Here is a 19,390-nt window from a genome sequence, read left to right as displayed (position 1 = left end):
CTCCGTTGCCGGGTTCCTCAGCCCCGAATTTCGGCAGAGATTAACAAAGCCCGTAGACTAGCGATAGTTTGTAGACCGGTTGCTACTTCTGGGCCTCGCATCGAATGTGTAGGTACGTGTCCTACTTCCAGGGAAGCCCGATGCCAAGTCAGCCTGACTGACTGACCTCACCTGCCAAGATCCACTTTACATTTCAAAAAGACTGCGAATGGTATAGTAGCCATCATAGTACCGGTGGAATCAGATGATGGGATGCGATAATCTTCCATGATATATACCTGAGTGTATGGCGAGACATCGTGACCCAATATTCACTAGCAGAAGATGCCCTGAGTCCAAGCGAGGCTCGTGGAGAAAGATGCTCCTTCTTGCGGCAGGGTGCCAAGCGCCATGCGTTACCAATCACAAGCCGACGGCTTTGAGACTCTCAACAGTGTCGATGACGCTGTTCTCTAGGGATGTCCATGGAATGCCCAGAATCCGATTCGTCCGATCAATGTTGATCTTGTAGAATCCATACTTCGTATAAGCATCACCCGCATTGCTCTTGGGATGTAGCTTGTCTTTAAATTCTGGAAAATTCTTCCTCACAATCTCGGCGAGCTCTGCGGTAGAGAAATGCCCTGGCGTGAAAAAGAATCGCTTATTCGCGGCAGCTTCTTTCTCCATAGCAAGGACGTGTCCTAGCGCGAGGTCTCGAACGTCAACCCAGAGGCCAGGCGGGAGATTCTCTTGATCCTTGCCCTGGACGATGTCGCGAATGCGTTGGTTGGAGGTATTGAGTGCGTCCAAGCTGTTCAGGTAGTGCACTATCGGTCCGAAAACAAGGGGTGGGCACATAGTTGTGAGGGTAAAGTTGGGTTGTTGCTGCTCGATAAAGTTCCATGCAGCTTTCTCTGCAAAGGTCTTACTTGCGCGGTAGCCGTTCACAGCATTCTGAGACGCTTCTTCCTTGGTAATTGGATTCCAGTCTGCTTCGGAGTAGGTGTGCTCGGGCCAGAAGCCCTTGCTTCCGTTTACAATGGAAGCAAATGACGAGGTGATGACCACTCTCTTCACTGTCGTCGCATGCTTCTTGATGCTTTCGAGGATTCCAGTCGTGCCGATGATTGATGGATCTAGTAGGTCCCTCTGTACGTCTGCAATGTTGAAGTGGAAAGGCGAGGCAGTGTGAATGACAACTTCAAAAGGTGGGTCCGAAACGACCGCTGTTTCAAACGCCTGTTCTTGAGCAATATCCTCGACGATCGCAAAATCAAGCCTTTCCCTGTCGATACCATTGTATGCCGCTGCGATTCTATCTGCTTTCTCTTGCGAGCGTACGGTCGTGACGACTGAGTGACCATGCTGGAGGAGGAAGTTGAGAATGTGTGCGGCGATGAAACCAGACCCGCCAGTCAGAAGAACGCGGGTCATGTTGCTGGAGCTGCTATGGAATTTGCTTCGGTGGTATGTCGGAGATCGTGTAGCGTGTCTCAGGCAAAGAGAGATTGAGCAAGACAAAGTTGTGGTCGTCAGCAAGGCCCGGGTCATGGGTAACGAGGGTTTGTAGTGTTGTAGGCCGTGGGTGAGACTTCGACTATACTTTCTGCCTTCTCTCTCGCCAACAACATCGGGGCCCAAGCAACGACCAGTGGAGCATTATTAATCTCAGCACTTAACTCTGTCCAGTCTGTTGGATCAACGAAATTCCCTCTATCAGGAGCTCCATCGGATTGCACCCCCGAGAAGAATATAACAAACAGTAGAAAATCAGCGATAATGTCGGCTAACTATCTGTTCAGATCGGCTAAGCCAAGGCAAACTCCCCATTTCTGCGTCCTAACTCAGGCTACCGGCACCCAAACAGGCGCTGTGATATGATCCGATTACCAATCCAAGTTCTATTCCCGTGATCATTGCCCGAATATAACTGCCTTTACTGGTCTTCTAGAAATTCCCAGCAACCCAGACTCAAGGATAGCCCAGCTCTGCTGGCTCGCACTCGCTTCAGGGTTGCCAGCCTTAGTGAGAGTACAGTAGTTCAGATAACCAGGGATTGCAAGAAGCTGAGGTTGGAGAGCGACATTTTCATCTAATTCAATGTTATTTACAAAAGGCTAATCGTGCTTGCTTTCTTGATTTTCTCCGTGCTTGGAATTGCGATATCCGCCCAGTCGCCTTCAGCCCCTGAGTGCTTGCATGCGCCCTCGTCCGGAACTTTGAGAACCATCTACCATTTCAGGGACGGCACTTGAGCAGAGAATCTTTTCCTACGTGCTGATGGCTCGCTCGTCGTATCTCTACACGAGGGCGGACCTGCACAGCTTGTTCTGATTACACCACAACCTGATGGCACAGGGACCGTGCAAGTAACTCATCGTTTCCACGACTATCACACTAGCGCTTCCGGCATAACTTTACTGGAGCCGGATATTGTCTACTTCAACACCTTTCGTCGCGGCTCTCTTCCAACGAACCCTCCGCCTAGGATGGGGCAGGTATGGAGTGACTATTGGTACGATGTTGTGAAAGAATCCTTGGACAAGCTTCATGGTCTTAGGTCGTGCAGGCTGCAAGAAGATGTATAGTTCTTGCTGCAGGGGAGTGCCACCAAGGGGCAAAGGATATATATGGTCTGTACGATTTTCATCAAGAGATGAATGGAAGTAGCATGCTTGAGGTGTCGTGCCATCCTATCGCCTATCCGGCATCATCTCCCTTTCCACTGTGTATGATTGGTTCCAGTATACGGAGTGGTAGTCTTGCTATAACGTCACCCGACATCAGAGTGACCACTTTGTAAGACAGCCAAAAGCCCTGCGGATGACCGGTGATGGCCAGCATTCAGCCCAATGATGCGTGAAGTTCCCCAGATGGTAAAGTACCGAACTCTTCGAAGAACTCATCAAAGACGCTTGGCCAGTCGTTACCAGGCCATAAGTCTGGATATGAATGTTGACATTCCAAGAGGATGACAGCGACGAGCGGACTGGTCTTCTCCGTTACGAAAGGGAAGAAGTCGGCCCAAACGACGCCGTCCCCTGCGCAAAGCTCTCGGAGACTGGAGAGCTGAGCGCTACGCGGCGACGTCGAAGCTTCGTCGGTCTGATCTTGAGTAGCTCGTAGAGCTGTCAGACTGTCATATTCAAATAGCTTGGATAACTCAGTGTGCAAGCCTCTTGCAGAGTGCCACTGAGAAGCCATGTGTTCCAGTGCTACGAGTAGCGTGCGGATGTGCGCCAATGCATGCGAATTTAGGTGCTGCAACGAGAGCACTGGCATCAATGAGAGCACAGCAACGGCGATGTACCACCCAACGGTTCCCGGGAGGAAGCGAAGGTGACCCCTAGCTAGAAACTCATCAATTATACGGGCTGTGCAAGCTGCCGCTACTACCGCTGCTACGGACGCCCCTGGCAGACGACTTTGTGTTGGCGTGAGGTAGATGAGCGATATCATGCTGAGGTAAGGTAGATGTAAAAGGAGCACGTCGCGTTCGTAAGGGATGGCTTGGTCGTTCGCCAGGGGGAGCGAAAGCTGTATCGGTAGAGAGCGAATCCATTGGACAAGGTGTGCAGCGAGAGGAGGTGTCGAGATTGAGCCGCCAGCAAGGCGGGCTCTGAACAGGGTTTTGTTCACGTGGCCTACGACAAAAGTCAGACGGAGCCAGTGTACAAAGATCTCTGCCTCGTGAGATTTGCTAGGCGGGAAGTCGGACGTCAAGGGCGATCGTACGTCGCAGTAGTCGTCGTCGATGATGCATGGGCGACCTTGACACCAAGAGATGATGCGGTCGCGAGCCTTCAGTCAGCTCAGCAAATCGAACGAACAGAAAACATTCAAGGTAGCTTACATAAAGTGTCCACCAGATACGCCGTTTGAGTGCAGCATTCGAATCTGATGCGCTGGGTTCCCGATGCAATCCTATCTGCTGCGCCATCCGTATAGCGAGCCCTGTCCACCAGAAGCTATTGTCCATGCTAGCCATGTTCGGAGGAGTAGCGCTCCACCAGTAGAAAAGCATGCACGTTCGAATACGATCGATCTCATTCATGTTGCTGCACGAGTAGAACAGCTGACGAGCCCGTAAATAGTGCTCGCTATCCGATGCGTGAGGAGTAAGCGGTGCTCGCAAGTTGCCTGAAACCAGTGCAAGTGCATGATCCACAGCGATGCACTGGGCATCACTTGCGCTTTCCTCTTTCAAGTCAACGTCGAGTATGGGACACCAAGTGTAGAAGAACTCATAGAAGACTTCAAGGTTGCCGCGCCGGTTTCTGGCCGGTATCTGGTCAATTGGTTCGTGGCAGAAGCCCGTATTCTCTTTCCCGAGAGCGTGGGCAGAAGAATCACCGACCCTCACTGTATCATCTCTCTGCAGATGGCCAGTGCTTGGGGTGAAAATAGTATGGAAGCTCATTTCACCAAGATACGCCGGAGTCAAGGAGCTAAAAGGCTTTCGCTCACAGCCAGCCAGCCTCGCCTGTTCTATCGGGGCCGATCCGGAAGCCGAGTGCAGGCGACGGCCTTTGTTTGAAGGGCGGAGCAAACAGTCGGCTCCTACGGCTTTGCAAGCACTGCATTTCGCGTCTGGTCCTGACGCAAGCTGTAGGTCGCAAGCCGTCTTTCGTCTGTGGCAGCGATAGCAGACGGTCCGGGATCGCTGAGAGCGGTTCATTCCGAGTAGCCGAATTTTCCTGGCAACGGTATAATGGGTACGTATGAGTTGGATACACGGAGTAGCCGATACTGCAGAGATGGATTGGAAGGAGGTTGAAAAGGGTTTTGAGTTAGTCGAGATGTTAGCCGATGATGCCGAAGAAGTTAGCCGTCAAAGCCATTTTAAGCTCGCAAGGAGCCACTGAACGGCTTGGGACGGCAAACTGGTACAGTGGTGCTCGGACGATTTGTAAGATGAATGGAAATATCGGCAGACCTCTTCATCCAATCCTGTAAGTCCGCTTCGCAACTGGCATGACAATCGTGCCTTGGCCAAGCTTACTTGCTGCTCGCAAGATCTCAATCATACGCACTAACTAAGCCTTGTGGCCTGCCTGAGGCAGCAACCCCTTTTTGCTCTTTGTATTATCAGTGGATCAAATCGTTCAGAATTGACCCAGGCACACCCAATTCATTGGTGGAGTGAAAAAGGTGCGCGTGGTGTTCCCTAACCAAATGTTGGCTTGACAAGAATGGAGTTGAAGATTTCAAGTTCTTCTCAAATCTCACCAATAAACCACCGCCATTTTACACTTTCCATGTGCCTTTAGAACGTCCTATGAGTATCGTTGCCCCTGCAGTCATGATGGCTCCAATCAGAGAGGAAATTATGGCAAAGCTTTGCGCGCCCCAGTATACGCTTCCACCCTGCCGTGCAAGAATCGCTCCGGAAATTGGCAAACCAGTCAAGCAACTAGAAGTGTATCAGCTTTGTTATGCGCTAGAATATGAACGAAAATACTCACGCAATGCCGATGACCATCTGAAAGTTGCCAAACCGCATTCCAATCGTCTCGATGGGACCAGTCTTGGCCACACAAGGCATTAGGAGCGCCACAAACGCGCCGCTTACGAAGCCGTAGACCAGGCAAAAGACTATGACACCCGCATGCGAGGTATGAAAGTCGAATGGAAGCCACAGACAGAGCATCGACAGGCCTATGAGAAAGCTGCTTGCTACGACGACGTTGAAGTGGCCAAGCCTGTCGCTTAAGTACGGCGGCAAGATGCGGCCAGGTATCGAAGTCGCGCTGTATTCCTCATGTCAGTTTCTGGGCCCAGAATAACATAAAGGGGCTTACAAACTTGATGATGGAGATCAAAGATAACGCCAGCTCATACGAGAAACCCTGCGAAGTTGCGAAAGTCGAGATGAAGTCGAACGGCACCCAAAGACCCCACCTACAAATGTTTGATCAGTGAAGGTCACACGGTAGTGTCATTCCGAATAACTCACATGACGAAGAAGGATCCAAGGGTAAACAACGCGAACTCTGGATGCCTGAACAACGTGACATCGAACCACTTTGCATTCTTATCCCACTTCTTCTTCGGCAGTCGAGACTTGACTAGACAGCATCCAGCTGCTAGGACAACGCCGTCCAGCAGAGCTGTGTAGCGAATCGCGCCGTAGAATCCGACCTCGTGAATGACCTGATCCAGGAAAAGCGGGAATATAACACCACCAACACTGCTCCCGACGCTGGCAATTCCGATTGCGAGACCTCTTCGTTTTACGAACCATTGTCCAACACAGACGAACGAACTTGTGAAGACACCTCCCGCGCCTATGCCGAAGGCGACACCCTGGGCGAGGAAAATCTGGTAGTATTCGGTAGCGAGACTCGTCATGCAGAGTGCAAAGACGCAGAGGACACTGCAAGGAAGGAGGACAGGATAAGGCCCATCTAAGTTATATGAGCAATTCCTTTTGGGCTTTGTAAATGGTGTGAACTTACAAGTGTCCACAAGTCTTCCAACAAGGGGGCCTGTTCCGTTGAGGTCAGATAAATGCTACGGAAACGATCGATCAAATCGACAAAACATACCTGGGACCCACATCGACATAATCTGGAAAGAGAAAATCCAGGAGATGTCCGATGGAGTGTAGTTCTTCAACGAATGGTCTTGGTAGTAATTCTGGAAGACGCCGACACTGTGACCGTGAAATTAGCCCGAGTCCTTGACGGCAGTTTAAAGAGGTAACATACGCATTCAGGAATCCAAAACTGCTGAACAGCGTCAGACATGCGCCAGTGACGCATAGCCAACCTTTGAGTCCCTCCTCTGGAGGCAAGGCGATGTGTTCTGTCTCTTTTGTTGCTGCAGTATCTTTTATCACCTCCTCATTGCTCGCGGCTCTAGTAACTGCCTCTTCTGAAGTACCCGGCTCTGTATCCAAATCCATGCTCTTACTCTTCTCGAGGGTATTTTCTGTCATCTTGTCCAGTGATTCGAATGCTCTGCCTCGACTTGCAACGGATCAGGCTGTGAACTTCAGAGAAGGTGGCTTGCTGCTTTTAAGTCGTACAAGCAAAGCAGGGGTTATCGGAGATACTTTTACCTAGTCTTTGTGCATTATAAATGCAGACGAATGTGCTGGGCCGATTGAAGTCATTTGGCGGACATCATCTTTCCAACACAAGGCTCAGGATCATTAAGCAGCCGCCACTATCCTCGATCAAGAACCCTTGAGCCAATGAAAGGCCGCAAATGGTGCGCCATGCATTAGTGGCGCCCGCCGTCGGCCGCAAAGTGAGGTCTTGGAGGGAAGTGCATCATCACAATCGTCTTCATCGTCTCCATCAAGGGGCAAATTGATCTTTACGAATCGCTTCATTGATGCGGAACCATGGAGTCTGCACCAGCCACAACTGCTGCTCAGGTTTGCCTAACATGCAAGCTACGGAAAAAGGGTTGCGACAAACTACTGCCGTGCTGTACGTATTGCAAAAGGTGCGGCTCGCAAGGATTGTCCACAACATAGTGCCACAGACTGACTTGACCAAGGCGAGGCCTTCAATGTCGCTACCTGCCGGTCGCTGTCACCCCTCCATCTCCGGCCCCCACAGATGTTGTCGTGGTACAGAGATTGGGTGGTGGAGCATGGTACCCGTCGCCGCCCAGCCCTCGCACCTTCGGCTCAGACTTTCGGTCTTCATCCCAAACCATCTGCGACCAAGTCTGTCAAACTATTGGGGAGATTGGTCAGCACGCTGATGTGCTCGCACATTGCTACTTCCGCGGTCTACACCTCTGGCTTCCATTCCTATCCCGGGATACCCTCCATCGAAGTCTCGTTCGATTCCCTGCCTTTGGAGACGCCGACTTCTCGCTCCTGCTCTTATGCGTATGTCTGATTGGATACATACCTGCGAGTGAAGCTGCTTTTCGCTTGGATGAGCTTTACCAAAGAGCAAAAGCGGCGGCCGCTCTTCTGCAGCTCTACCCTGTGGCGTCTTTGAACTCGATCCGGGCTTTCACTCTGCTTGCCATCTACGAGTACTGTACGCAACGGGTCGACGATGCTCTCACCACGCTCACTGTGGCGATTCGAATGTCTTACTCGATCCATCTCGAAGAGAAAGGCCAGAGGCACCCACGTGTACATGATGAACCTCGAACAGATGTCGATGTATATCAATCGGAAGCTAACAATCTGTGGTGGACTCTGGTTATCTGTGAAAGGTAATTTTCCAATCCAACTAAGCAGACGCATCGATCTGTTAACGAGTACGCAGGCTTTTGGTCCTAGAAACTTCTAACCCTTGGCAACCACTTCTTACACCGTTGCCATCCGAAGTGCATTCGTTGCCTTCCAGCTCAGCCACGCCCCCAAAAGTGACAAGTCGAGCATCCATCACCAGCTTCGACAGTGTCGATGGATCTGGCCGTGCAGCTCAAGCCGCCGTGTTGATGGACAGGGTTCTTAATTTCGTCGGAAACCTCGATAGCAATGCCGCCTTCTTGGGTCAGACCGTCTTAACCGACTTGACCTACATCGATGCTGATATTCAATCTTTCTTGAGCTTAGTCTTGGAGCAGTGTCATGGAGTCTGGGGACAATTCTGCTGCTCAGTCGCGACTGCAATGAAGTGAGCCAAACCTACTCCATCAACGCTACCAAAAGAGATACTGATGCACACTTTCTCAACAGGGCAATGTTCCTACTACATGGCGAAGTCCTCGAAAAAATGTCCAAGCATGTCTCCGAGAGCCAGTTACGAGCCTCAAGGGCTGCTCTGGACACCGTAACACGGATCATGATCGATATCTCCCGGTCGCATGTGGTCATCGATGAAGACCTTTCGGTCACAGGCGCTCTCCCGCCTACTTGTATCTACAATCTTCGCACGTCGATCCGATGTCTTGAGGCGTCGGAGCAACGCCCTGGAGTCTTGGAAGAGGTGAAGATACTCTGCACCTTCTTGAAAGTCTTCGAACAAAGGTGGCCTCCGAAAAAGTCGAACAAAGGAAATGGCGATAGCTCACAGAATAACATGTAAAGACAAAACGGACTTTTAATATCCATACTGGCAGCGATCTCAACAACATCAAATCATGATCTACGACTTTCTTGGCATACCAGACTCGACATTAGAGACGCGTACCTTCGACATTCGAAGGCAAGCATGACTGAACAACATTGACGAAGAGAAACAGGGTTTCACTAAACATGCCAATTGCCGGCTATTCGAATCGGTATGTAGGTTATGCCAGCCTTAATACCTCCTGAAAACCAAAGCTCATGCCTCTTCGGAAGTTTCATGTTGACTTTCCGCACATCTCGCCGTCAAGACTATCGCGCTGTTCGACATTTTTCCTGCAGTCGACGTACCGCCTCGTCAAGAGTCCATCGGCATCTGATCTATGAGATATGGGAAAAGGCTAGACCTCTTATGCTTGGGAAATGTGTTCTGCAATGCATCCGAACTTGCTCGCAGCTCTGTGTCATCGTCATTGCTCTTCAATGTTGCTCTTTGTGCCGACCCGATGCGTCGACCGCCGGGAACTCATCATGCTGTCTTTGTTAGCATTGTCGAAGCAGATTTCGTTCAAAGACACTCACCCGATGCTCCTCATCTTAATTCGTCCCGCGGCGCAATGCAATCGACTCGAGATACTTCTTCACCAATCCGTCTCCCTGCGTCACCAAAAACGTGACATGAAGCTTCGCCTCTGCATGAGCAACGTGCCTCCCGACCTTGGAAAGCCCGTCTCTCATGAACTTGTTGACTTCCCTGCAGTGAAAGTTGACGAAAGCGCGACGGTATTCGTACACCTGGAAGAAATCTGCGTCGTGCGGACGCCGGTTGCCAATGGTGTGCATCTTCCGGATCATGCGACGGTGGGCTCGGGCAAGGACTTGATGAAGCTACCGAGAGCCTCGAGAGCAGGCTTTTTTTTGCGACAGATGCGAGACAGAAGGCGGTGTTGGGGTAGTAAGTGGCGGCGAAAGTGGCCCGGGAGGCGCGGTCGACTTGAAGTTGTGGAGGTGGCTTGTAGTCGTGGGTGAGAATCACAGATGGGTCATCGTCGAGCGTGAAGACGAGGTCGAAGATCTCGTCGAAGAGTTCGGGGGCCAATTTCTGCACACGAATGGCCAGAGGGTCGTCCATCTTTGCTACTTGCGCAAGAGGACGCCTCATTGTGTGTGGATCGGTCGAGGATGCAGGATGTAGGTGATGCTCCAAAGAGTGGCAGAACGGTGTGCAGAAGGCGGAGAGTAGGATGTTGTATGTGGTGCGCCCGGCTTTCGGTCGGCCTAGTCTTTCGAACAGTGATGCGAAAAGTTTGAGGACACTTTAAGTCTGCGAGATTAACCTCGTGGTTGGCCCGCGCAGGGGTCTCGCATGGCCCGCTTAATATTCACTTTCATTCTTGGCGAAGCATGTGACAGACGACCAGACGCGCGTCAAACATCGATTCAACCCTCCGAAATCTCTTTCCGCCGAACATCAGCTACCGTCCACACCAAACGGATTGCCATTTCCAATATGGGCGACCTCATCAACAGAGACAACGCCACTAAAATGGACGCCGACAACAACACCCACGACCTCCTCAACATGGGCGGCCTTTCCAAAATCAACAAACTCATCAACTCAAACAAGAGCACCGACACGGACGGCGTCGCTGTGATGGATGGCGGCGCTGGCGACGACACCCTCACAGCTCGCATCCACGGCCTGCCTCCTGAGCTCTTCGAGATCATCTACAACTTCGTCTTCACCATGCCGAGACCGACACGCAGAGAAGTCCACATCGACGCGGACTACAAACCCCCCGTCCAACTGCAAATCTCCAGCGCCACCCGCGCCTCTCTCGCTGGAAACTACTACAGCTCCTCGATCTTCGCATACGACGAGAACGACGGCTATCCTCTGTTCGTAAAGTTTATCATGAGTCTCCCATGGAAGCACAGGGCTATGATTCGAATACAACACACGTTCCGCTACTCGTGTGGTGTACAAGGGCACGCATGCTCGGCTGCGACGTCGTGCGCCAGAAGGACGTCTTGCATCAAGGCGAACTGGTATAGGGGCTTCAGGGCGCAATTATGGGCAGGACTCGAGTGCTTGTGCTACAACGAGACGAAGCAGTCCTAGGAGCTAGGCTAAAGTGGTACAGTGCACTTGGTAGGAGTCCTTTGTCAAGCTTAGAGAATCAAAACTAAGGCGTCAGATTTCTATCATCGACTTGGGAAGGCAAGGCCCAAGGGCGACGGGTCTTGCGGGAGGGGTGTGGGATCTCTGCCCTTTGTCTGCGTTTTCAGATCAGGCACTTCGCAAAACACACGCAATGGCTATCAACTTCACTTCAGCATGGGTTCTGATACAAGGGAAAGAGCAGTGTCTATGACACAAGGGAGTCATTCAGTCTTGAGGCAGGTTTACAGGACCAGGGAAGGCAATTCTGCAGTTTCGTTACCAGACGTGGTTTGCAAGAGAAGTTAGCGTGTAACAGGGCCTCTTTGTTTGTTAAGTATCATACTAGATCGTTGTCAACGGCTCATTTCTTTCTGTGACGTCCAAGTCTTATAGCTCATGTTCCCACTCCTTTCCTGATTACGAGTGAGATACTTATAACAGCTGCAACGCTACGCATGCGACATGCTGGTTATCTTGGCCGAATTCATGTATATCCATCGTGAAAACCAACACGCACAAGGCCAGCCAACATCGGGCGGCGAAAGATTCGAACAGAATGGTTCCAGACCTTGATATCTGCAGCCCTCGTAGAAAACATCTTGCACAACAATACACCACGCACTCACAACATCGTTCATTCGCACGGGCCATCGATTCGGACTATAGGCTGAAAACGACATTACACGGCGGTGAAGGGTGTGACGTCGTCTTCCGTTCGCTCACCTCCGTTCTTGGCAAAAGCATGTGACAGACGCCGAGTCGCGCTAAAATTTCGCTGAAACTTCGCTGTCTCTCTCCATCTGATTGACACAACCCTCAACCACTCGTCTCTTGCGCAAGAATGAACACAACCGCCAGATTGACTTTCCATATTCCCAGCGACGAAGCCGCCATAAAGAATACCACCAGCAACATGCGCGACACCACCAACATCCGCGACAACACCAACCGCGACGATCTCACAATCAGCATTCAAGACCTCCCACCCGAGCTCTTCGAAATGGTGCTCGACTTCGTCCTAAACCCCAACGAAACAACCACCTCAATCACAACCTACACCCTCCCCGCCCAACTCCACCTCTCGCGCGCCACCCGCGCCCTCTTCGCCGCCCGCTACTACCCAACCATCACCTTCAGATACCCACACAACAACTCGAACTTCATGGTGCGGATTCTTCAATCGATGCCGAGAAGTCACCGGTTGTTGGTCAATAGTATCCAGGCCGTTGGCGCGTGGTCTGATTTCGATGCTGAATTCGACTTGGGGTTTTGGTGGATTGCGTTTGCGGAGGGAGGGAAGGGGGAGGAGAGGATGTTGAGGGAGGGGGCGAGTGTGCGGGCGGGTGAGGAGGAGGAGGAGAAATGAGAGGGTGAGGAGGAGCAGGAGCAGGAGACAGGTGGTGATGGTTGAGCTTAGCTTTTAAAAGCATGTGAGAAGACGCGAAGACGCAACTACCGCATTAATAACTTCCGCTTGAACAACTTCAACTTCGTCTTCTTCGCAAACGCTCAACACGCATCACCACGGCAAACCCACCATCATCGCCAAGATGGACGACCGCAACCCGAAAGACCTCATCAACACAGACGACCTCGTCACCACCGATACAAACAACCTCGTCGCCACCAGCCCAAACAACCTCGTCACAAGCCCCACCAACACCGACGACCTCACCACCAACCTCAACACCCACATCCACGCCCTCCCCGCCGAGCTCTTCGACACCATCCACGACCTCGTCTTCATCCACCCCCCAAACACCAAAGTCTCCATAACCGCCGCCTACAAACCACCGCCTCAACTCCAAATCTCCCACACCACCCGCGAAGCCTTCTCCGCGGCATACTACAGCACGACCAAATTCGTCTATCAGAGCATCGATCTCACCAGTTCGCTCGGACGCAAGTTTAGGGCGGCTCTTCCAGATGAGCACAGACGTCTGATCCGTTACACCTACGTGGTCGATGCCGATGGGAGCTGCTGCCGTGGAGTGGTGTTGAGTGCGACATGTGGTTTCTTCTGATGGAGTTCCGGAGCGCTGGGTCTGGGAGAGAATTGACGTTTGGTCGAGAGAGTGTGTGTGTGGAGGAGAGAAAGCGTGTGAGAGAGACACACACAGAGGGAGATTGTATGTGTGTGAGGCAAAGAGAGATCAATGCAGTCATACTGGCCAAACGGGTTGAATTCTTTCTCCTTGTTGTTGATTCATGTTCCAAATATCATACACTCATAACTCATACCCCTGTCCCATGCCCTCTAATCCCCTCCCAAAAAGCGCCACGCTCGAAAGCCCAAAGCCCAAAAATCTACAACGTACTCATACAAACAACGCCCATGCCCAATTCAACACCTTCTCATCATCAAACCACACCGCAGCTCAGGAACCCTCCCCCTCACCCTTCAACCTCATCCCCCCCGTCCTTCTCACAACCCCCAACTCAACCAGGCGATCCCACGTCTTATCCCTCGCCATAGCGCCCGTCTTATCGAACGCGAGCCCATCGACGCGCTCGAGGGATTTGCAGACGTTGCCGAGGAGGAGGTGGTAGACTCGGCGGCGTAGTTTGGTGTCTTCGTCCAGGCGGGCGTGGTGGATGCCGTCTTGGGTGGCGTCGCCGGGTGGGAGGGTGTAGCGAGCAGCTTCGAGTTTCTCGGCGGCGATGTCTTCGTCTTCGTCTTCGGTCTCTGGACGGCTTCTTCGGACGACGCTGGTCTGTGGCTCGATGCATGTGTGTGGGGCGTAGAAGCCTTGGGTTACGGGGTTGTCTCTCAAGTCGACACTCTTCAGAGTGCAAAGCTTCGAGAGTGTTGCAAGGGTCTTTCGCAGTCGTGCCAGTCTGTTGCCGCAAACACTCAGATGTTGCAGTTTCTGGATGTTCAGCAGCGGTCGAACGTCCTTCAGAGAATTGAAGTTGAGGTTCAGCGTTGTTACATTCGGCAGCATCAAGCCGAAATCGCCCGGCAACTCCTGGAGACCAGCAGATGCAATTTCAAGGTGTTTTACGCTGAGAAGGCTCTTAGACAGACGCAGCGAGGGGATGTCGTTGCCAGAGAGTCGCACTGTGCGTGCATGGAGATCTTGCTCCAGGATCATGATGTCCAGGCCTTCGACGACGGATTGCTTCCTCATAGAGAGCACGTCGAGGTACTTTAGCTTTCCAATACCCTCGATCGTAGTAAGACTGTTGCCATCGAGTAACAGTGACTGCAGACACGGCATCTGAGACACACTGAGACGCTGAAGCCTGCAGTGGTTCAGTGACAGCTGCTTCAAACGCGGCATGTCCTTCTCAATGTTTGGGAATGCTGCCAAAGAGTTGCTGTCCAAGTTGAGGCTTTCAAGGGCGGGCAGAGACTCTATGCCTCGTAGACTTGTGATGCTGTTCCCACACAGATCAAGGTTTTCCAGTCGATGCAGCTGGCTGTTCTCGAACTCGGCAATCTGCACCTTGTTCCTCCTTAGTCGCAGCTTCAGCAGTCCGTCCAGCTGCATGATGCCGTCGACGCTGGCAATCTGGTTGTCGTCTGCTCGCAGCTCTCGCAAATGGAAGAGGCAGCCAAGTCCATCGAGGTCATCGAGTCGATTTCCAGAGATATCCAAGTACTGCAGATTCATCAGATGCGACCACGATGTAAGGCTGCTGAGCTGGTTCGAACGGGCAACCAGCTGACGCAGCGAAGCGGGAGCGCCATTCAGATATAGTAGGCTGTTGTGGGAGGCATCCATATCCTGGATGCGGTCGCAGAATTCATCGAGTCCATACAAAGACGAAAGTGCCCGGTCGTGAAGATCCAGCTGCTTCAATTGATCCCAGCGAGGCTCGTCTTCTTTCACATCGGTCAGCGTCTTGACCATGTCCTTGATCGATAAGGCGTAGCGATCGGTCGTCTCTGCGGCAGCATGCTGCGCCAACCGCTCAACCAGAGCACGCTCGGATGGCCGCTCACCGTCCTGTTCATGGACTGTAAACTCTGGCAAGTCGCTCCACATAAAGCTCGGGTCATACTTAGTTGGCGAGGAGGGAGCTTCTGCAACATGACCTTGGGGACGGCGTTTGCTGACAGGGCGTGAAACGCTCAAGGACACGCTCATCATTCGCTCTCCAGGAAGCGCAGCCACGAAAGAGACTTCACTCTGCTCCATCGCATCAGGGTCATTGAACCGACTGGTCAGCGTCTTTCGTCTGAGAGACATCTGCCGGGCAGCTCCTCGATATGCAGAGCTGGGCGCAAACTGAGTCTTTGTCGGGGACTGGCGTAGCTTGGGAGATTGTAGAAGCTCGACACCGGACTGATCCAGGCCAGCCACAGTATCATCCTGAAGCTCAGCAAGGACCTCGGACTCTTCTGGCAAGCTCTCCTCGATGAGATCTCCCTCGGTGACATCTTCAATCCTGTCAGGCGCGAGAGTATGGCTTGGTGCGGTCGGGCAGCTCGTAATCATCTCCTCCGTCTGGTGCTGTGCGGCTGCTGTCCCTTGATTGCTCTCGGCCAGAGCCAGAGCAGCCTGCGCCGCTGCATATGCCAAAGGCTGTTTGCGGGCATTCTCTTGAGTAGCAAGTCGCTGGAGTTCCTCGTCGCCCCAAGAAGTGGCACGAGTCTCTACCGTCTGTTGTTGACTCGAGGCAAAGCCCGTCCAGCGTGACGGATCTGAGCTTGTGTAAGTATGTCTTGACTTGTTGCTGTCGCGTGTAGTGGGACGAGCTAGGACCGTCTCCTGCGATGGTATGCGAGATTCTTGAAGTTCCTCAATTGACTCTTGATCCTCAACTGGAACCTCTTCTTCTTCGGCCGTGGGCTGCACGCTCAGCCGACGTCCAGTGCTGCTAGCTTTCCTGATCTCCTCCTCTTTCCGCTCGTCCACAGGCAAGTCTGAGATTTCGCGGAACGGATCGTCGTCGCTGGTGATGTTGCTTGGTGGCTCAAGAAAGCTGCCGTAGTTCGGTTTCTTGGGGCTTTTGGCTTTCGCCCATTGCTGTTTGTCCTTGTCGTATGTCATGGCACCAACTTGCTCCCCAATGAGATGAGCAACAGCATCTGGACCAAGACAGCCAACATTGTCAGATTTTCGAGAGATCAAAGTCCGACCAGTGGAGGATGCCCCCGAGTCTTGTGTTGACTGGGACGCAAGCGAGCTTTGTTGTGAGTGCTGGGTTGACGGCCTGCTAGGATCATCCTCAGTCTGGTGGAAAGTCGGCAGGGGTCCCTTGATACGAATGTTGGAGTGTTCATCCACCACAACCATTTGCTCATCTTCATCGTCCACATGCAAAGACGCAATGGACTGCGCAATGAACTCGGTATCATCCTTCTCCTGGAACTTACGCAGGTGACTGATGACTCTCGCATCTGTCTGCTCTGACGTACGAGGTCGCCATTTGCTGCCACCCTCTCGTGATGGCGGTCTCGACACTCTCAAAGAAGACAAATCTTGTCCAGACTGGTCTCCTTCCAGCACTTCACTGACGGCCTCTTGCTCGGATTCAGCAACACTGCCCAAGCCACTTTGTCGGCCAGCCTTCTCACGTATCAAACGCATGACCATGACTGCTTCGTTGAAGAAATCCTGGGTCGTGACCGATCGTTTCCGCTCCGTATGCTCTCCAGAAGCTTTTTGAATGCGCAGACTAAACTTGGCAACCTCACTGGCCACCACATTCGCTTGCTGCTGGACTGATGGAGGGGTGTCAGAGGCCATGGATGATTCTAGCTGCTCAAGCACAGCTTCCATAGTCTCTCGCTCTTGGGTCGCGAACTGCTCGGCAGTCTCCCTTATCTGGGCTTCGAGTTCCTCACGTCGCTGCTGGCTGGGCGTGGGATTTCGAGGACGAAGAATCTTGCGTTGGGAGAGGATCTCTGGGTCCGCAATATCGTGAAGATGGTCCTGACGAGACTCTCGGCGCTTGCGACTGCTGAGGGCATCTTGCAGCTGGCTGTGATAAGAGCGTGCAAGCTCAGAGGAACTGGGCTGCATATCATCAGCGTGCAAGGTTCGTCTGCGCTTGGGAGTAGGTGCCTTGAATGGAGAGTTTGGTGGTCTCTTGCCGGCTCCGTGTAGGCTGTTCAAGGCCCTGTCCTCTATCTCGACTGCCTTGACTTCTGAAGCGTCTTCCACGGTAGGCTGAAGATGTCTGGGCGCAGACTCTAGCGAATTGTTCTTGGAGGCGATGTCGCTACGCTTCGACAGTTTGCGCTTAAGCTTGAACGTGTCACTGGCCAGTGGCAAGTCTTCAAGGCGGAATCCAAGAGGTGTTTTGCTTCCGGGAGGTGGAACTTCAGAGCCTGGAGAGCGATCGCTATCAGTCCTGTTCGAGTCTGACGCGCTTGTGATTGTGATCTCCGCATTGAAAGTGTGGCCATTCAATTGTCCGCTGCCAAATGAATTATTTGACACCTTGCGACCAGTATCGTTGTCTTCCACCTCGAAGGGTGAGTGTGCAGCTGCGTCACTGACATCTTCAGATCGGATCTGAGAAAGGTCGGGATCGAGCTGGCTCATCCGCCGAAGTAGTCGGTTGCTCGTGAAAGTATCATGTGGCCCAAAGAGCTTCAACGGGCTCCCAGATGATCTTGATCTAGGCTCAGAGCGCTCTTTGTTGCCAGGGGTAGCGGGACCATCCGGGGGCGATGGAGCAGGAGGATAGTTGCGATCTGCTGCAACTGACGGTGAGAGAAAACCACTGGACTCTCTGACTGGCGACAGATCTGCGTGCGATTGGGAAGAGCTCAAAGGCTTTTCCTTAAAAGATCCTTCTGCCGAATACCCCCCTCGCTTGAGCTGAACATGCTTTCCCAGACTACTGACAGGAGGAGTTCCCGTGGGCAGATTTTCTGAAAGTGAGAGGTCGGGCACTGCTGGTAGTGCTCCGCTTTCTGGGCCGTCGGTGAAGGTAGATGCTTCGACAGCGCTAGGTTCTTCGTAGTCTGAAGCAGTATTTGAGCTCTGATCTTCTTGACTGGGATGCCGCAAGTCAACTGTCCTCCGTCGAAATTGCTTGACAATACGAGAGTCGAGAGCTTTGTATTCGACTCGTCCATTCATGGTAGTGTGCTTGGAGATGAAGACTGGGCTGAAATCGTCAAGATCGGTCTGACCGCTCACAGTGCGATTGCCCACGATGTTATCCTGGGTCTGCTCCACGAGTGGTCTGTCCGGGCTGGATTGTTGATCCTCGCCAATGTGTTGTTCTCCTTCATCTTCGCTGTCTTCGATCTGCAGCTCTTCGGAATGACCAAGATCGAACGGATTGCTGCGAAAGCTGTCGTCAAGAATCTGGCCAGTCTCCCTACTCTCTCGCTCCTCATCGACGGTCGTAAGTCGATCCTGCCCGAACGACTCTTGCTCATCACCTTCATCTTCCTCTTCTGAAATTGGCTCTGTGCGGCCGCCTTTGGTAGGCCAAGGTGGTGGACTCGAGGGCATTACAGAAGACTTATCCAACCAGCTCATGCTGCTCCTGGTCTTCCTCGGTGTGTTCTCTGTAGGGCGCGACTGCTGGAAAATGTTCTCTAGGCCGGATGGACCAAACAGATCGGTGTGGTCTCCATAGCCCACTTCTCCACGCAACAATCTCTTCTTCCACTCCATTGTTCCTTGCGTCTTCGCTGGCGATGCGCTCTTTGAACGTTGCTGTACTGTGCCATGTTCAATCACTGAATCATCAGAGCCGGCTCCGGAGAAGGAGCGCGATTGCGCGAGCTTGGCGGAGCCTTCTGGTCGGCGTAACGAGTTGTTGTTACTGTTGCTGAGAGTCGCGAGGGGGCTTCGTCGCTTCTGGGTAGATGCCGTGGAGGATGTGCGTAGCGAGGCAGGCAAGCCACTCGGGCTTCGGTGCGGATTGCGCGTGCTGCTCTGGCGAAGGGAGCTCGCATCGTGGCTCGCCGATGATATGCTGTTGACGGTTTGTGTTGGTGTGTCTTCCCAATCCACATCGTCGTCCAGGCCTGCAAGCCAGGGCGCGACGTTTTGCGACATTGTCGCCTTTCAATGGCCCGTGAATGCTGGTGTTGATGTCGATGTCGCGTTGTTTGGGGTGCTGTCGAGGTGGCGTGGGCTGCGTTTTCCGCCTCTTTCACACTTGGAAGATTTCCAATCTGGTGCACCAACAGTCAGCCTTTCCAATCGCTGGTAGTGTGTATGAATGAAGTCAGCGATATACGGCGGCGGCGGTGGTGGGTGAAGCTTGGGCGTGGATGCATCTCGGCAGCAGATCGCCCAAGCCAAACTTTGAGTGTGGGCGGGTGTTGTCAGGGCAAC

General features: G+C 52.6%; 9 protein-coding genes across 9 annotated transcripts; 4 read left to right on the top strand and 5 right to left on the bottom strand.

Annotated features, from left to right (window-relative positions):
- Positions 1-402: 402 nt before the first annotated feature.
- M409DRAFT_26921 (uncharacterized protein) lies at positions 403-1,416 on the bottom strand (the record flags this gene model as incomplete). Its single annotated transcript, XM_033808336.1, has 1 exon — positions 403-1,416. The coding sequence occupies one exon, from the start codon at positions 1,414-1,416 to the stop codon at positions 403-405; it is 1,014 nt and encodes a 337-aa protein (XP_033663575.1).
- A 1,410-nt stretch (positions 1,417-2,826) lies between these two features.
- Positions 2,827-4,660, bottom strand: M409DRAFT_58097 (uncharacterized protein; the record flags this gene model as incomplete). Its single annotated transcript, XM_033813818.1, has 2 exons — positions 2,827-3,783; positions 3,836-4,660. 2 exons carry the CDS (start codon positions 4,658-4,660, stop codon positions 2,827-2,829), a joined length of 1,782 nt encoding a protein of 593 aa, XP_033663574.1.
- Positions 4,661-5,229: 569 nt separating this feature from the next.
- Positions 5,230-6,922, bottom strand: M409DRAFT_68973 (uncharacterized protein; the record flags this gene model as incomplete). Its single annotated transcript, XM_033818070.1, has 8 exons — positions 5,230-5,395; positions 5,448-5,732; positions 5,788-5,883; positions 5,939-6,389; positions 6,441-6,470; positions 6,531-6,637; positions 6,693-6,789; positions 6,898-6,922. The coding sequence occupies 8 exons, from the start codon at positions 6,920-6,922 to the stop codon at positions 5,230-5,232; spliced, it is 1,257 nt and encodes a 418-aa protein (XP_033663573.1).
- Positions 6,923-7,333: 411 nt separating this feature from the next.
- M409DRAFT_58095 (uncharacterized protein) lies at positions 7,334-8,580 on the top strand (the record flags this gene model as incomplete). Its single annotated transcript, XM_033813817.1, has 3 exons — positions 7,334-7,421; positions 7,497-8,169; positions 8,223-8,580. 3 exons carry the CDS (start codon positions 7,334-7,336, stop codon positions 8,578-8,580), a joined length of 1,119 nt encoding a protein of 372 aa, XP_033663572.1.
- Positions 8,581-9,560: 980 nt separating this feature from the next.
- M409DRAFT_58094 (uncharacterized protein) lies at positions 9,561-10,130 on the bottom strand (the record flags this gene model as incomplete). Its single annotated transcript, XM_033813816.1, has 1 exon — positions 9,561-10,130. One exon carries the CDS (start codon positions 10,128-10,130, stop codon positions 9,561-9,563), a length of 570 nt encoding a protein of 189 aa, XP_033663571.1.
- Positions 10,131-10,478: 348 nt separating this feature from the next.
- M409DRAFT_26918 (uncharacterized protein) lies at positions 10,479-11,090 on the top strand (the record flags this gene model as incomplete). Its single annotated transcript, XM_033808335.1, has 1 exon — positions 10,479-11,090. The coding sequence occupies one exon, from the start codon at positions 10,479-10,481 to the stop codon at positions 11,088-11,090; it is 612 nt and encodes a 203-aa protein (XP_033663570.1).
- An 883-nt stretch (positions 11,091-11,973) lies between these two features.
- Positions 11,974-12,498, top strand: M409DRAFT_26917 (uncharacterized protein; the record flags this gene model as incomplete). The annotated part of the gene is made up of 1 exon (XM_033808334.1): positions 11,974-12,498. One exon carries the CDS (start codon positions 11,974-11,976, stop codon positions 12,496-12,498), a length of 525 nt encoding a protein of 174 aa, XP_033663569.1.
- Positions 12,499-12,682: 184 nt separating this feature from the next.
- Positions 12,683-13,156, top strand: M409DRAFT_26916 (uncharacterized protein; the record flags this gene model as incomplete). The annotated part of the gene is made up of 1 exon (XM_033808333.1): positions 12,683-13,156. One exon carries the CDS (start codon positions 12,683-12,685, stop codon positions 13,154-13,156), a length of 474 nt encoding a protein of 157 aa, XP_033663568.1.
- Positions 13,157-13,510: 354 nt separating this feature from the next.
- Positions 13,511-19,108, bottom strand: M409DRAFT_26915 (uncharacterized protein; the record flags this gene model as incomplete). Its single annotated transcript, XM_033808332.1, has 1 exon — positions 13,511-19,108. The coding sequence occupies one exon, from the start codon at positions 19,106-19,108 to the stop codon at positions 13,511-13,513; it is 5,598 nt and encodes a 1,865-aa protein (XP_033663567.1).
- Positions 19,109-19,390: the final 282 nt, after the last annotated feature.

Source organism: Zasmidium cellare, assembly GCF_010093935.1.
Source record: "Zasmidium cellare ATCC 36951 unplaced genomic scaffold M409scaffold_34, whole genome shotgun sequence".
Taxonomy (NCBI): Eukaryota; Fungi; Ascomycota; class Dothideomycetes; order Mycosphaerellales; family Mycosphaerellaceae; genus Zasmidium; species Zasmidium cellare.
The sequence above is the reverse complement of the archived record's forward strand: the minus strand, read 5'-3'. Positions and strand labels throughout refer to the sequence as shown.